Source organism: Phyllostomus hastatus, unplaced genomic scaffold (genome assembly GCF_019186645.2).
Source record: "Phyllostomus hastatus isolate PE091 unplaced genomic scaffold, TTU_PhHast_1.1 phas_contig_150, whole genome shotgun sequence".
Taxonomy (NCBI): Eukaryota; Metazoa; Chordata; class Mammalia; order Chiroptera; family Phyllostomidae; genus Phyllostomus; species Phyllostomus hastatus.
In genome coordinates this window covers 23159416-23176901 of record NW_025333611.1, presented here as the reverse complement: position 1 = coordinate 23176901, position 17486 = coordinate 23159416, and the positions used below count along the sequence as shown (strand labels likewise).

The 17486-nt window shown below is 35.5% G+C and overlaps 1 protein-coding gene across 2 annotated transcripts in view; it reads left to right on the top strand.

The window, feature by feature from the left end:
- The window catches only part of RBM27 (RNA binding motif protein 27), a 69703-nt gene that overhangs the window by 1488 nt on the left and 50729 nt on the right, over positions 1-17486 (top strand). For both annotated transcript variants that reach the window (XM_045820897.1, XM_045820888.1), the window contains exons 2-4: positions 9859-9977; positions 13119-13243; positions 17186-17277. In XM_045820897.1, coding sequence (XP_045676853.1) covers positions 9859-9977; positions 13119-13243; positions 17186-17277 — 336 coding nt within the window. The remainder of the gene's footprint in view (positions 1-9858; positions 9978-13118; positions 13244-17185; positions 17278-17486) is intronic.

The window sequence follows — 17486 nt, the reverse complement described above, 5'->3', positions numbered from 1 at the left end:
TGATTCATTAAATCAGATCACTTTAGTGGAAAACCGGAGTTTTTCAGAGGTGGAAGTGAGGGGTAGTTTGGTAGGTGTGGAGGTAGGGTGAAGTGCTGGGGCTGTTGAGAAAGCTACTTCTCTCTTTATTTTTTGGTCCTCCTGAGAAATCTTGTTAACAGATTTCTGTTGTTTTGTTACGCTGGTTTCTTGAGGTGGGATGGTAACACCTAGGAAAAGAGTCATCAGCAGTCCTGTGTGTCCTTTCCGAGGTAGGGTGGGTAAGGGAGGCAGCATTAGCAGAATTCTGATGTCTGAAGTGGTGTTTGTATTCTGAGGATGAGGAGTATGTAACAAGAGCACAGGAAGAATAAGTGCATACTAAGGGCCACTGAGTTTACCTTAGTGATGATGGTCTAAAGTGAAAATGACTTGCTGACACACTTGAAGGTTTGTAGAAGAGGTGAGCCTCTTGGATGTGCATCGCACGCACTCTTTCTGTAGTGAAAAGTTTTGGAGCGCAAAGATGAAGGTGGATTGTGTTGGAGGTGAGGAATAATGAAATTGATCATATATGGAAAAGTGGAAAAAAGAAAGAACTCTGTGTTTAAAAATTCTTTACCTTTAATGTTATTTAACATAAAAAAGAAAACCCAAAACTCAGATCCTGCTTTTGTACAGCTGCTTGCTATTCATGTTGCTGTGTGTGTGTGTGTGTGTGTGTGTGAGTGACAGTTTTCCATACAAGCTCTGATTTTGTTTGTTGGTAGAGATCCTCTAAAAAGTATTGAATATATATTTTATGTCTTCGGTAGAAGATGACACATTTTAATATTATTGTTTGTTGCTTTTCTTTTTAAAGCTCCCTAAAATGTTTTACTCTGGGTAATGTTTGTTGTGTTTTCTTCCTTAATGTCAAAAGTTAGTTTGGGTAGGAACTTAAATCTCCTGAAGGCCTTTTCACTCAGTTTTTTTGGCTATGCAAATGTTTGTAGATATTCAGTAATTTTTATGGGTAAAAATTATCTTTCAAAATTATTATTTGAGTTTAGTTTCCCCATTTGTTTTGAGTTTATGTTCAACTGAAAGCATACATCATGCTTCTTTCCTTTCTGTTGTCTTTATTTTTTGTTACTTTTTTAGGATTAAAAATGATCTAGAATTACTAAAGTTAGACTTTACCAATATAGTGGCATTCATAGAATTAGAAAATAAACATACTTCTTTTTAACTCGCATAAGTAGTGGTTTTGGGTGGAAGTGTTAAGAAATAGTAAGTATAAGCCCTGGCTGGCGTAGCTCCGTGGATTGAGTGTGGGCTGGGAACCAAAGTGTCACAGGTTCGATTCCCAGTCAGGGTACATGCCTGGGTTGCAAGCCATGACCCCCAGCAACCGCACATTGATGTCTCTCTCTCTCTGTCTCTATCTCCCTCCCTCCCCTCTCTAAAAATAAATAAATTAAAAAAAAAGAAATAGTAAGTACAAATACAGATATCACATGTATTTTCATTCTTAGTATGTCATCATGGAAGATTATTTTTTGTTTGTTTAGACATCCTAAATGTAATAAATGATATGTTAAAGAGGGTTGTATTTGTAAATTTACTTTTTGCATATTCCAAATTCAAGAGAATTTTCATGGCTGATTGACATGTTGCTACAACATAGCATTTCAGAGCACTTGTTAGACTTCCAGATAGATGTAGTTGCAGTGGATATATTGGACTCGTTGCAGTACATGATTTCCCACTGCACTTTTTATTTAACTTAATTTACAGTTAACTAAATTTATAATTTTTTTAACTTTAGGGGTTTTTAAGCATGTTATATCTTATCACTGGTGAAACAAAGGCATGTAAGGAGGTTATTTCTAAACCAATCTAGTTTACATATGATTATTCTCTGTGGACAAGTTAGAAGTATTATGTGCTGTTAAGAGTTCACCTTTTACCTTCCTCTCTTTTTGTAGATGTGGACATACCTATTATTTGTGCTAGAAGAAAGACAGAAGCAGGGAGCTTGGGAGAAATGACTCCTTAACTGGTGGGGAAAAACCCAGTACCGTTTTTATTGGCAGTGCAGTAAAGGGGAGAGAAACCATCTTAGTTAAGAAGTTTCTGTCTCTTTTCCTACTGCTGCATAAACAGACTGAACTCACAGATCTTTCGGGGGTTCTCATCTTTCCTCACTTTCAAAATATCCTAGAGGCCCTGGCTGGGTAGCTAAGTTGTTGGTTAGAGTGTCATTCTGATACACTAAGGTTGTGGGTTCGATTCCTGATCAGGGTACATACAGTAATCAACCAATGAATTCATAAATAAGTGGAACAAATTGATGTTGCACATGGGCTCTCTCTCTCTCTCTCTCTCCTCCCTTTTCTCCTTCCCCTCTCCTCTTCTCTCTTGCTCTAAAAATCAATTTTAAAAAAAGTTCAAAATATCCTAGGTATCCTGGTTGTACAGGTTGTGTAGGGATGATGCACATTTAAGAGATGTCATGGTTTCATTCTGTCAGAAATAACTGTTTAAGTATGGGAACCCCTTAAAAAGTAAGGTTCTAAGTAAATCTCAGGGATAAATTAATCACTGAAGAAACTTCTACACATTTAGAAAAAGTTCAGGCAAACCTTTCTCTTAAAAAATTTTTTTTAATTTATTGGTTTTAGAGAGAGGAAGGGAGAGAGAGAGAGAAACATCGATTTGTTGATCCACTTACTTATGCATTCGTTGGTTGACTCATGTATGTGCCCTGATCAGGGACTGAACCTACAACCTTGGCATATCAGGATGATGCTCTAACCAACTAAACTACGTGGCCACGGCCAACCATTTTTTAATAACATGCATTTCTACCCGAAATGTCTCTAATGGGGAGTATTTTAAGTTATTTATGTTATATATATATTAAATATATATAAACATACACAATTCACTGCTGCTTGTTTGGCTTATTGTAAAAATTAGTCTTTTGCCCTGGCTGGTGTAGCTCAGTGGATTGAGCGCGGGGCTGTAAACCAAAGTGTCGCAGGTTCGATTCCCAGTCAGGCCACATACCTGGGTTGCAGGCCACAGCCCCCAGCAACCACACATTGATGTTTCTCTCTTTCTCCCTCCCTTCCCTCTCTAAAAATAAATAAATAAAGTCTTTTAAAAATTAGTCTTTTTTAAAAAGTGTAATATTTCTGGAGGGTTGTATACATCTGTCCATCCTAGTTAAGCATCTTTATATATGTAAATCAGGGCATTTGGTTTCTAGTTCTGTGTCTCCAGTTCATTGTGCCACTTTGGAGAAATTGCCTAACCTTTCTCTATTGAACAATGTTAATTTTATTATTAGCCTTTTACCTACCTCACAAACATGATTTGAATATTAATGATGCAGACTTAATAGTGCTTTGTGTACCTCAGAATTATTAAATATAAGTGAAATTTTACAGTTTTCAAATATGAAAATACACTAAACTGTTTCTGCAAAAATATTTTACTTACTAATGTTAAGTAAGCACCACTGCCACTTAAAAAATAATAATCAGTCTTGTGCATGACAGAGCTAGAGTCTCATAGTGGGCTGAATAGGCAGGAGCAAGAGTTGCTAATGAAACCATAGACTTGATGGGAAGTGTTTGTGAGTACAGGCCACATTAAAGTCTTCGTAAGTATACTAGGAGACTGAGTATGGTATTGCCATCTCTGATAGAAAAGGCAGCAATAAGGTTCACAGACTGAGATGATTTTATTGGTTCATATTTATTGGTTCAGTGGTCATGGGAGGTAATATTTTGATTTAACTCTGTAGAGTTTATGTGCTGCTATAGGTTTGCAATTTTTATCAAGTTAAACTGACTAGTAATCTCTGCAGTTGCTCAAATGGTAGGAAAAATGATCACCTTGCAGCTGTTAGACCTTACCTCTGTGATAAATAATCTACTAAGGTGAAATGAGTATTTTGGAGGTATGTTTATAAAGTTGAGAAGTACTGATAATTTTCTCACATGTACTTAGTGGCTTCAAAGAATTAGTGTGTCTTTAAAGTGCTGTAGCACTTCTTCAAGGAGACCAGTCACTGTTTCATAGAAGAGGACTTACTTTGACCAGAAGACTTCTTGGCAAGTTTTAGTGTACTAAGTTAAGAACATATTTGTTCTTATGTCTTTTGGTATGCCTCCTAAATATGTCTGACTTCATTCTTCCTGGCCTAATTGCTATAGGCTAGAAGCCAGAAGTTGCTTTTATAGTTCCATGTTTCCTACAACTGTCTTTTCTCATCCTCTCTTTCTCATCCTCTCAGTGTTGTTACTTCCTTATTCATCCTCCCTCCTTTTTTAAGTCCTCACCTGAGGATATGTTTTTTTTTTTTTTTATTTGAGAGAGAGAGAGAGACAGAGAAAAAGAAAGGAACATAATCTCAGAGAGAAGCATCAGTTGGTTGCCTCCTGTACCTGCCCCGACTGGGGATCGAACCTGCAACCTTTTGGTGTATGAGACAATACTCCAATCAAATGAGCCACCAGGCCAGTGCATTAATCCCCTTTTTAACCATTTGTTATTTTGTACTGTAATTATTTGTTTTTATACTTATCTCTTGGCCAGTGACTTCAGGGCAAAGTCTGTCTTGCCCAAAGTAATTCCATTACCCAGAAAGATGCTTGGTACTTGGTAAATATTCAGTAAAAGTTTAAATGAATCCATGTGCTCATATGTATATTTAGGTTGGTGGACAATTAGAAAAGTAATGATCCAGTATTCTGGGTATGCTTAGCTGGCGACTTCTGCTCTAGGTCCATATAGCAAAGTGATATTTGCAGCTGACCCATGTGTGTATATACTCCCACTCCTATATTTATTTGTGTATATTTTTCCCCAAATAAATATAGGAGTGTTTTATTTCATATCATATTCATTCATTGAAAGCCCCTAGTTCATAAAGGGAAAGATGAAAACTTTTATTTGAAAAGAAGAAGTACCAATATTTATCTTTAATGTGTGTTAGCAGGTTCTTAGAACTTAATAGTTACTCACTTAATACTCTTTGAGGAACTGAGCTCAGATTTTACTTATTTTCCCAGTACTGTCTTATCAAAGGAATAATCTGAGCACAGATCCCAGAGGCAGACTTTTTGTTCTTTTATTTATAACTTCTTTAACAAAGTAAAAATAAAAGCATCATACAACAAATATAGAAAGGAGAGAAAAGAATAACATTTTAAATGTATATTTATTTCCAGTTTCTCTTCATTGTATGAACTTTCTTGTAGCTATAATCAGACTCAAATATATAGTTGTTGTTTTTTTTTTTTTTTTAAGATTTTGTTTATGTTTAGAGAGGGGAAGAGAAGGAGAAAGAGAAAGAGAGGGAGAGAAACATTACTGTGTGGTTGCCCTACTGGGAACCTGGCCCACAACCCAGGCGTGTGCCCTGACTGGAAATCGTACTGGCGACCCTTTGGTTTGCAGCCTGCACTCAATGCACTGGGATACATCAGCCAGGGCTACAGTTTTTTATCTTGATTTCTCCAATTGAAATTACATCAGAAGCATTTTTCGTATTTGTGTATTGTCTTTGTAACCATCACTTTGTTTTTTTTTTTTTAATTAAAAAATATGTTTATTGATTTTACAGAGAGTGGAAAGGGGAGAGAGAGAAACATCGATGTGAGAGAGAAACATCAGTTGGTTGCCTCCCATACACGCCCAACACAGTTTGTGATCAAACCCACAAACTTTTGGTGTACTGGACAATGCTCCCACCAACTGAGTCACACCAGTCAGGGTTATAACCATCACTTTGGATGCCCAGTGTTTCATAAACATTCAACAATCAGAATGGCTACTTTGACTTTACCTTTTCTGTTTAAAAATAATGCTGTTTTTATACAATAAACATATATTTTTAGTGTCTCTTAGGCACTAGTATTGTTTTCTGTATTTGGCTTTATCCTGAGGCTAGTTTCCCATAAGTACAGCTATTATACAAGTCAAAGAATGTGAACATTTTTTTAAAAGATTTTATTTATTTATTTTTAGAGAGAGGAGAAGGGAGGAAGGAGAGGGAGGGAAACATTGATCACTTGTCTCTCGCACATGCCCTGACGCATCTGGACCTGAGACAGAACCACAACCCAGGGAACTAACGACCTTTCACTTTGAGGGACAACACCCAACCAACTGAGCCACACTGGTCAGGGCTACTTTTTTATTTTTTTAATAACTTAAAAGACAGATAATTTAGACATGTTCTTAGAACATTATTATGCAAAATGTGAATTTTAGGATCCTTACATTTGTAACTTCATTAAACTTTAGAAACTTTTTCTCTAAACTGAAAGGTAACTGTTGAGACTTAAATTAATTTCATGTGTAGATATACATTAGAAAACTGTATGTGCTGTAGAATAGATTTTACTTCTGTGGAATTGCAGCTTGTTTTTAGTTTTGTGGGTATGCTGTCTGCCCAGTCCTGCCTGATTTTGATTGGATCACTTAATTTGTCTAATATATGCAGATATAGTTACCTGTAAAATGAATAATAATTCATTGATTATGCTGTTAAGGCATTTTAAAGACTCTAGGAGAATAGTAATTTTAGATAAGTATATTACCTTTTAAAGTCTTTTGATTATAATATAAGCCCCTTTTGTCTAGAAATGCATATAACATAGCAATGAAGCCAAATTCTTCAAATCTTTTTATTCCAAAGTATGCTTGTTCTATAGATAAGCAAAAATGAATTTTCATAAACTTTGGTTACAAATAAGTAGCTGAAAGGTTTTACTCTTCTTGGGTATTACTTCTTGAGTAAGAAATAGAAGTGGCCCTGCATTTGTCTTGTACTCTATCAAGGGTCTTAGTCATGTGCGGATTTTTATGACATACTTTTGAATGTTTCATTGGGGTCCTTTAGCATGGGACCATAGCTGCTGCAGTATTGTTAATTGCCTGTTTTTCAAGATTATGTAGTAAGGGGTGATGAAAGGATAAAAAAAGAACAAACATAAAGGTACAGAAAATTACAACAAAACTGCCCATTGTTTTTTTAAGTTTTACCATTCAATTGATGGTAAAGTTATTTTTTTTAAAGCTTTTATGTATTTTTAGAGAGAGGGGAAGGGAGGGAGAAAGAGGGAGAGAAACGTGGATGTGAGAGAAAACCAAAGATCCGTTGCCTCTCCCCAACTGGGGACCAAACTCTCAATCCAGGCGTGACCAGGCTGACCGGGAATCAAACCGGCCACCTTTTGCTTTGCAGAACAATGCCCAACCAGCTGGGCTACACTCCTCAGGGCCTGGTGCCAGTTGTTATTTTGGACTGGCAATTTCACCTCTTTTGGGCACTTTATGGGTACATATTAGGAGCTGTTCATTTAAATGATCCCATTCCTTTGGCTACAAACATACTTTTGTATTTGGTGCAGAATTCTATCAGTTATTAACAATTAGTTCACTCATATTAAATAAGTATTTAGAGTCAATGATCACTTTCTTTTTTGTGTGTCTAGTATTATTCTACTCTTGTACCTCCTATAACTGTTTATCTTGAGTTTTAACACCATTACATCAAAATGTATTTCATCAGGAACAGCCTAACTCTACATTTGTTCTTCTGAGTCTGAATACTAAGTATATGTATAAGATATTTGGCTGTGTTTAACCCACCTCATTTATCCAGTACTCTTGAGTGTTTTGCCTGTTTTTCACTAGAACCAGCGTTATACTGTTAGGTCATGAGTCTCCTCGAAGATTCTCATACCGGAAAAAATAGTATTGCCTCTTTATGCCATTCTTATTTTTTCAAAAAGATTTTATTTATTTATTTTGAAAGAGAGGGGAAGGGAGGGATAAGAAGAGGGAGAGAAACATCGATGTGTGAGAAGATCGGCTGCCTCTTGTACCCCCTGCAGCCAGGGACCTGGCCCCCAACCCAGGCATGTGCCCTGACTGGGAATCAAGCTAGGGATCTTTTGGTTTCCAGGAGGTTGTCCAAATCACTGAGCCACTCCAGTCATGGCATTCTGACTTCTTTTTAAAAATCTGCGCTCACTGGTGTGGCTCAGTGGATTGGGCACCAGGCTGCGGACCGCAGGGTTGTCAGTTCCGTTTGGTCAGGTAACATGCCTGGGTTGCTGGCCAGGTCCCTGGTTGGGGGCATGTGTGAGGTAACCAGTTGGTGTTGCTCTCACACATCGATACTTCTTTCCCGCTTATTCCCCCTACTTTCTCCTCTCTCTAAAAAATAAATAAATAAATAAAACCTTTTAAAAATCCTTTTATTTCCCTGTGTTTAGAATATTTTTCTTACCCAGGATCTGATCTTTCTAAGTAAAGGTAGAAATGTGATTCCTCCTCCATTTTGAATGTTGACAAGAATTATACTGATCAGAAGTGTTCTCAGGAGTGAAATTAAGTCTACCTACGTATTTCTATTTTGAGGTAGTAATGGGGTAGCCAAGGTGGACATGGCATGTGTTACTTTTTTGAAGGTAGAAATGCTATATATCTATTTTAGATTTAAATGATTGGATTTACTAAGGTAATTTGTTCAAAATGATCCAAACTATAATTTATATATTTTACTTGAGAAAAATGCTAACTTTCTTTTAAATTGCATGTTTATTAATATGTAACTCATCATCTTTGACACTTACATTCTCTCCTAGTGCATTTTGACCTTTGCCCATAATTTATTTTTATTTGCTCCGAGTTTTATAAAATTGACAACCATTGAAATTTGTTCTTAGAATTTGGTGCATGAATGTGCATGTATGTTTTAAGAACCAACCTTTCCCACAAAACCTTAATATTGGCAATGAAAAAATTCTACTTTATTGAATTACGAACTTTAAAAAAGAGACCAAAAGGAAAAAGTAAAAGTGCTTGGTCTTTTTTTTTTGTTTGCTAATCTCATAAAGTTGTTGGAAATGTGATTGATACTCTTGAGCTGAGACTAACTTTCTGGTTGACAGGGGGTTCCAAAGATTATAGAACAAGATTTGTTAGATTTGAATAGTGTTTGACAGGGGTACGGTCACTTTGCTTTCATGTTGATTTTAATTACTGTGATCCTGAGTTTTTTCATTTTAGCTTTACAACAACCCTATGAAGCCACAAAAGATGTGTAACTTAAATGTACATTCATGAGGGAAATAGAGTATTTTAAAATTTTCATGTTTACAACATAAAACTTTCAGTTTGATGTAAGGTAGATAAAATGTTAAGTCTGGCACATTGCTATATATCAGGAGGTGGCAACTTCAGGATCATGTGCTGCCCTTGCATAGGAGAAAATTTTGGTTTTCAAAGTTGGGTTACTACTGACTAGGCAAAAAATGTGAAGCAGGTCAGGGTTATTTCTGCTGCCCGTCCACCACTTTTCTTAGCCTTTCTGTTCTAACTCCCAGATCTTTTCTCTCTTGGCTTATAGCTACTAAAGTGTGCCAGTAATAATTAAGGTACCATCCTTCTTGTGTTCTCACTTTTTAAAAAAGGTCCTTAAGATACTCACTGAGATGAGCAGCATAGTTGATCGCCGTTTTTGCATGCTGGTGCCTGGAGTTATAGGGAATGGGGGAAATTGTTCTGTCACTTTGCTCCTTCTTTCTCATTGGTCCCATGGAACAGAAAGCTCCGAAGACATTGAGATTTGGTTCAAAATTCTGGGTATAATTAAAATACTGAAAAGAGGAGACAAACTATTTTATGAAAATAAGCAGAAAAGGAAAATCTTACTTGTTCTCTGTGTATGCTGTTTGTTATAATAGTCACTTGTGTTTATAGTTACTTTAAAATAAAGTTTTCACCTTTAGCTTTCCAAAATAGAGGTGATTTCATTAATGATACCACATTGGGGGGGAGTTTAAAATTTTTTGTTGTCTCTTTAACTAGATGCGATGCTGACCCTTCGGCCTTAGCCAACTATGTAGTAGCACTGGTCAAGAAGGACAAACCTGAGAAAGAATTGAAAGCCTTTTGTGCTGATCAACTAGACGTCTTTTTACAAAAAGGTAATTACTGTGGGCCTTCCTTCAAGTATTTAAGATTTTCAATTTAAAATTTTCTGATAAAATCTTGAAGATGCAACCTTGAAAGGAAGTCGGTCAGTGTCCTTTAATACTTGAATATATCCATTCATGCCTAATAATTTATCATGTATTTTGGCAGGACTGTTTTTCCCTTTCCTTCTCTGTTTCTTTCCTGTTAAGCCAGTGGTAACTAATGCTTTTTAGGTGAACAGGTCCTTTGTGGCTTGTGGCAGAGCCTACTTGATTGGTGGGGGTGCAATTTAAGGGTAATGAAGCTGCTTATTCTTACTGTTTATTAAGATAATGAAGCTGTTTTTTCCCCCTCTTGGCTGGGCCTGTTTGCTATCCAAGAAGAGATGGGCATAATCCTCTTCTCTTTGTGCCTTTAACTTCCCATCTTCTTACCAAAGTCCTTTCCGTAGTCCACAAAGATTCCTGGAGTTCTCTCCTGCTGCTTTTCTGACCTCATTTCCTACCTGCCCCCCTAATGTTTATTCTAGCCACATTGACTGTCTTGCTGTTTTTTTCAGCATGGCAAACATGTTCCCAACTCAGGGCTTTTGAATTCTCTTTAATCTTCCTTGGAACATGGTTTTCTCCCTTATGGTTTCTGTTTTCTTTTCACATGTCATCTTAGAGCAGCAATTTTCAACCTTTTTTCATCTCATGGCACATATAAACTAGTTACTAAAATTCTGTGGCATACCAAAAAATACATTTTTTGCCAATCTTGACAAAAAATAGGTATAATTTTGATTATACCTATTGTTATTGTATTGTTGTGTTGGTTGTCGTCATTTTTTAAATTTCACAGTCTAAGGGTAAAGAACTCAGTGCCTCTGAGTAAGTCAGGTGTCTCATGTTTTAAAAATTCTTGGGGCACACCAGTTGAAAATCTCTTAGTTTCTTCTGAGTGCCCTGTATGCTCATGCCTGTAGTCATTCTCTCCTCTTCCCAACCTTGCTTTATTTATTTTTTTCATGGCACTTTCATTCCCTTTCATGTTATATGTTGATTTGCCCGTTTATATGTATCTCTTCCCCAAAACCCATTTTGTCTTTCCCTTTGTTGAGTGGAAACTTGGAACCTACAGTGCCTGGCACATAGAAGATATTCCGTAAATATTGCTGAATAGAAGAACAGAAATGTGGATTATGTACACTTACTGATTGATCTAGATATTTATTGGTGGTGGTCCTTTAACTCATCCTTTAGCTCATATTTACTGAGAAAGAAAAGAAAGTAATTGTGGTTCCTCAGTCTATAACAAGATTACATATTTTTTTGTGCTATTTTAAGGCTTTTCTGTAAAAAAAATTTTTATACTGATATCTAAAGAATTCCTCCCCAGTACATATGAGTATTTTCTTTTCTAAGTATATTAATTTGTATTAGTCAGTTTCCATGAAAGACAAGTCATGTAAAATCTAGAACCATGAAAAAAAATAAGTAAAACATTGCAAATATATTTGAGGTAAGAGGCAAATGTATGTTTAGGCATCTAAGAATTCCTTGTTATAAAAGCTTTAGAATTTTTAGTAACTTTTTAAAAAGAATTAACAAAAGCAATACACATGAATAATTTTAAAGAACATTTTTTAAAGAAGAAAATAAATTACCATACATTTGCCACCAGAGAGAAAATAACTGATCATAAAAATACTTTTCAACGGTTTGATTAATTTATTTTTTAAAGTTATCTAACAGTTAACGAGATGTAACAGTTTTATAATCATGAAAAATAACACAATAGCATAAAGATGCTTTTCTGAAGGAAAACTAGACTTTTTAGAAATAGTTGTTTATATAAAATGTGTAATAATTACAGTGTAAGCAGAGCCTGTGTTGTACTTTTAATACGCTCTTTATTCCTTAGGATAGGATCAATGAAAGTTTTTAAAATTTGATTCAAATAACAAATATTTTGACATTTATATTTTTAATAAATCCATCTGGTTCTCTCAGTCTGAAAACATTACACAACAGAGCTGCCTTTAAAACACAAAAAGATACTTTCATATAATTCTCATGTCTAAATTTATTTTTTCAGCTGATATAAAAATATTGTTAATTAAACTTTTGAGTAGGCAGAGTGTTTAATCCAGCAGTATCAAGGGGTACTGTGAAGATTGTCTCTCATCTGTCCATCTGCTCTCTTCCCACTGCCAGTACGCATTGTTTGTGTCCTGTCAGAGTTTTTTTGCAAATATAAACATACAAATATTTATTATGTCTTTGAGAACTGATATTACCAGTACTCATTCTTTTTACACTTACTATGTATTCTGTTGTATGTTTGTCACATAATTTATTTAACTAGTTTCCTATTCGTGGAAATTTGTTTTTTCCCCCAATTGCTTACTGTTGGGGGAAAAACCCTGGAATTATCTTCAGGAGGGTGGGTCCCTTGTAGTACAGGCTTCCCCTGCTACTGGAGTGTTCTAGGAACCCATCTTTATCAGTGTACTGACTGGGTTTGTTGTGAAAGGCTGTGTTCAGCTTCAGTGAATTTCTTTTAAAGATTCTTTCAGTGCATTTGCTCGTTTCACAATGGGTGATTTATCAGTGCACCTGCCTGCACCTTGCTGAGTGTTCAGCATTTTTTGACCAGAAACAGCATGACCCCCATGCCCCACCCACCCTGTTCACCTGATCTTGCTCTGGGCGACTTTTAAAAATTTCCCTGAATGAGAAAAGTCGTCAGAGGGAAATGTTTTGCCAGTGTGGAAGAGGTGAAAAAAAAAAACAGCAGAAGCACTGAAAGAGATCAAAACTGAGGAGTTCAAAAACTGTTTTGAGCAATGGAAAAAAGTCTCAATTGCATCAAATGGAGAATACTTTGAAGATAACTGAAGTTTAAATGTGAGAATAAATACACAATTTTTTATAAATTCCAGTTTAGGGGGGTGTTGCCCGCATACGTCATTTTGTGCTTGTGCAAGTCTGTGCAAAGGATATAAAAGCCCAGAGGTCTGATTCTCTCCCCAAAAGGGTTAGACTCATTTTTAGTCCCATCAACAGTATATGGGATGTTTAATTTCCTTCTGCTTTGTTAATAGAGTGTGTGTTGTCAAATTTTTAGTTTCTGTTTATGTAACACTTAAGTAGTATTTTTTTCTTCAGAAACTTCAGGTTTTGTGGATAAACTATTTGAAAGTCTCTATACTAAGAACTACCTTTCACCTTTGGAACCAGTTAAGCCTGAGCCAAAACCACCAGTCCAAGAAAAAGAAGAAATTAAAGAAGAGGTAATGCAAAGTTTTCTTTGGCTTTTGGAGTATCCTAGGTCCTGTTAATTAATATTCTTAATTGGAAGTTGACCTCTTTCAAAGTGATTATCTTTTGATTGAAATTTGTGGGGCATGGGCATGATGCAGGTTTATTTCAGGGCTTCTTGGTTCCCTGGACTTGATCATCCTTGACCTCTAAATATTCAGTGTGTATATTCTTTTAACTAGTAGTACCATTATTAGTTTCAGTAAATTTAACTTTTGATAAAATACTTTAATCTGTCTGTATTCCAGTTTTGTCAGTCGACCAGCAATGTCCAATTTTTATAGCCTGGTTTTTTTCCCCTCTTCATTCTAAGGATCACATACTGTATTTAGTTGTCATTTCTGATACATTTTTAGATGCTAGGATGATGGAATTGATTCTGTGTTAAAAGAAAATAAAATGTGGCTATCCTTAATTGAGAAAAAGTGATAGCGGTTGAGACCACTATCGTTTTTTTTTTTTGTTTTTGGCTCATGCCCTATGTCTCATAAAGCCTTTAAAATTCAAAAAGCCTCCCAATATGTTTTTTTCAAGTAATGGAACTAGGAAGACACTTTTCTCTCATACTTGATAATGTATAATTTTGGTCTGTGGTGTATAGGTTAAATAATGGTAAGTGAAAATTTTTGTCCATATATTGTCATTGAAGGTCATTGGATTAGAAATGTCTATTTGAAAGGTGGCTGGTTTGAATATAAGAGAAAAATTGCATTATCTTGAGTTTTGAAAGAAGTTTTTTTTTTAATTTAATCTTTTTTCCCACTACCATTTAGTCCCCTTCTACCCTCTTCCTCCCAGCAATCACCATTCTTTTCTGTGTCCATGATTGAAAGAAGTTTTTTTAAAAAGTTGCATTATTTCATTTTGTATCTTTGTAGTAAATCTAAATTTTGAAAGTTAAGCAAAATAGGTACCAGCTTCTTTGTATTGCTAGCTCAAATGATGCTGTCTGGCATTTCTAAGATTTTTTATATAACTTAATTTTCATTATTGACATAAATAATAACTCCTATAGTAGTATATAAATATAATAGTTTGTAATAATTCTGTTGGATAATATGGAAGGAAAGGGGTTTGAGGTAGCACATACCTTTGGCTAACTGTCTCTTTTTTGGTCTGTACTTAGTTGATGCAGTTGCTGTGAGCAGGGCACAGAGGAATAGATCCATCTAGGGACTAACCTTTTTGACTCTTCCTTGGTCCTGAGCTATGTTATACCATTAGTTAGTTGTTTTACAATTAGACTGAGTCACAGGGGGAACAAGGTGAAAGAATATGGATCATGGAACAACTCATCCTGGTACTGGAAAGACACTTGGTAGATATGTACCAGGATTTATGAAGAAACATGCATTTTATATGTAGTTGGAAAATTACTTATAAATTTGCCGTGGATATGATTTGTTATTAAACCCTTTACCCTGAGTTCATGAACATACAAAAGAGCAATCTATGAAGATAATAGATTTAAATTCCTTATTCACACTATATCCTGATCATCTGAAATGTTAGAAGGCAGTTTTCTTAAACACCCAGCACAGGGAGCTATGACTAGAAATTCGAGAGCTTCTGGCACAGTTCTCTCCCTTCCCCCTTTGGTTTGTATGGAAGTACCTTTATTTCACTTTAATTTTTTAAAAAACCTATTATAGACAATTTTCAACAGACATCAAAAAGAGACAGCATATTATAGTGAATTCCCATGTGTTCATCACCCTACCCTCAACAACCCATCAACCCAAACCTAGCCAGCCCCATCCATATTACTGTGCAGTACACTTTTTTCTTTTTATAAATGTTATTTTATTTTATTTTTTATTTATTTCTAAATTAATAAAAGGGAGAGAGGTGAATGTAGAGAGAGGGAGAAAAAGACCAATGTGTGGTTGACTCTCACATGGCCTGCATTGGGGACCTGGCCTGCAACCCAGGCATGTACTCTGACTGGGAATCAAACCGGCGACCCTTTGGTTTGCAGTCCGCACCCAATCCTCTGACCTACACCAGCCAGGGCTGTAGTACACTGTTATATCTAAAATGGTCCTATGGGGTGGGGGCTCTTAGACTTGTATAGCATGATAGACTAAGGTAATAATAAAAACTTGTTAAATGTGTATATAATGATCAGACTGTTAATCAATAAGAGGTAGAAAAATTTAAGTCAGGTGGACAAGAAAGAAGAATAACTTCAAATTAGTGTGCCTGGTTATAATCTGATTTTATTTTAAAAAATTGACTTTTCACATTCTTAGAATAGTAGAATAATAGTAGGTAAGAGGTTTGGGTGTATGAAGTCTACCTGTATAATGAATTCAAGAACTATAAGTCAATACAATGCCATATAATTCATTTCAGAATAAAAGTTTAGAATAATTTTGGGAAAACATCCTTATCATAGGAAGTTGTGTACAAACACAGTGGTTTTTACTTTATTCAGAGTTGTGCAGTTATCACCACTGTTCATTTTAGAGCATTTTCATTGCCCAACAAAGAAACCCCATGCCTGTTAGATACCACTCTCCAAGTCCTCCTTCCCACCGCCCGAGCCCTAGGTAACTATTAATCTACTTTCTATCTTCATGGATTTGCCTGTTGTGTACATTTCCTGTAAGTGGAATCATACAATGTATAATCTTTTTGGATGGGCTTCTTTCACCTATTTAACATACTGCTTCCAAGGTTCATCCAGGTTGTAGTGTATATCAATATGTCATTTTTTATGGTTCTGTGGATAGTGTATGTATAGAGCACATTTTCTTTGTCCAGTCATCAGTTGATGGATATTTGGGTTGATAGACGGGTGGTTAACACTTTTGGGCTGGTAGAGAAATGCTGTTGTGAACATTCCATTCACAAATTTTTGGGTGGCCTTATGTTTTTATTTCTCCTTGATTTTTCGACTTTTTAAGAGTAGTTTTTCCATTAGGAATTAATACATGTTCATCAAAATAAGTCCTTGGGGAATGCAGAAGAGCAAAAAGATTTTCTTTTCTTTTTTTTTTTAAGATTTTATTTATTTATTTTTTGAGAGGGAAGGGAAGAAGAGAGAGAGAGAGAGAAACATCAATGTGCGGTTGCTGGGGGCCTTGGCCTGAAACCTAGGCATGTGCCCTGACTGGGAATCGAACCTGCGATGCCTGGTTCGCAGTCCGCGCTCAATCCACTGAGCTACACCAGCCAGGGCTAGCAAAAAGATTTTCAAGTTGATGTATTTTAAGTCTCAGTCTTTAAATCTTCATACCTACCTATATATCTTATTCTTTTTCTCACCTGCTCTTTTAAAAAAAAATTTATTTTTTATTTTGTTGAAGAAATTGTCATTTGTCTTACAGAGTTTTCCACTGTTTGGATTTTTCTCATTGCATCCTAATGGAGTAATATATCCTTTGTATTTCCTGTAAATTGGTAGGGAGAATGATTTTCAAACCTAATCTAATGATTGTATAGTGTTTTTGCCAGCACCATATGGCTGCCATATTGTGGCTGCCATTTTATAGCGTTCATTAACTTTTTATGACTGAAACCTTTTCTGTGAAATCTAAAGTTCTCCTCAAATGAATTATATGTATGAATGTATTTTATAATTAGGAAAACATAAATCATTTTACTATATGATGCTTAGAAATAGAGATTTGCTATTTCTTCTGTTTGAATTTAAAGAATGAATTGCTGTTTTCCTCCTACACTGCTATTTTTTGTCTTAAATTAAAATTTAAAAATTAACATATTGCTGGTAAAGTAATTTCAGCATCTTTTTTATCTGTCCCTGTTTCCAAACTTTTTAGGATGTGATTTAATTTTAGTATTTCAGTTTGTTTATTTGTGCTCTCTTCGTGCCAGAAAGGTCATCATCAGGTGGATGTGTTTTGTAATTTGTGGAAAGACTGTTCTTTCTAATACATGTTTTCATATAGGTATTTCAGGAGCCAGTGGAGGAAGAACGAGATGGCCGAAAAAAGAAATATCCTAGTCCCCAGAAGACTCGTTCAGAATCTAGTGAACGAAGGTTTGTGTATACTTTTAATTAGAGGAATATTGGTAACTCACTTTTCAGCTATACTACAAGGGCATTAAAGGGATTTTTAAGATATGAACTGTTTTCTTTCTCTCTGAACTGAGTAAAGAAAGTTATCTTTCTTCCTTCCATTCGTTTTGTCTTTGTTATGCTTTGTCTTCCTTTATAAACAGTCATTATTATGTGCTTTCCCCAAGAGC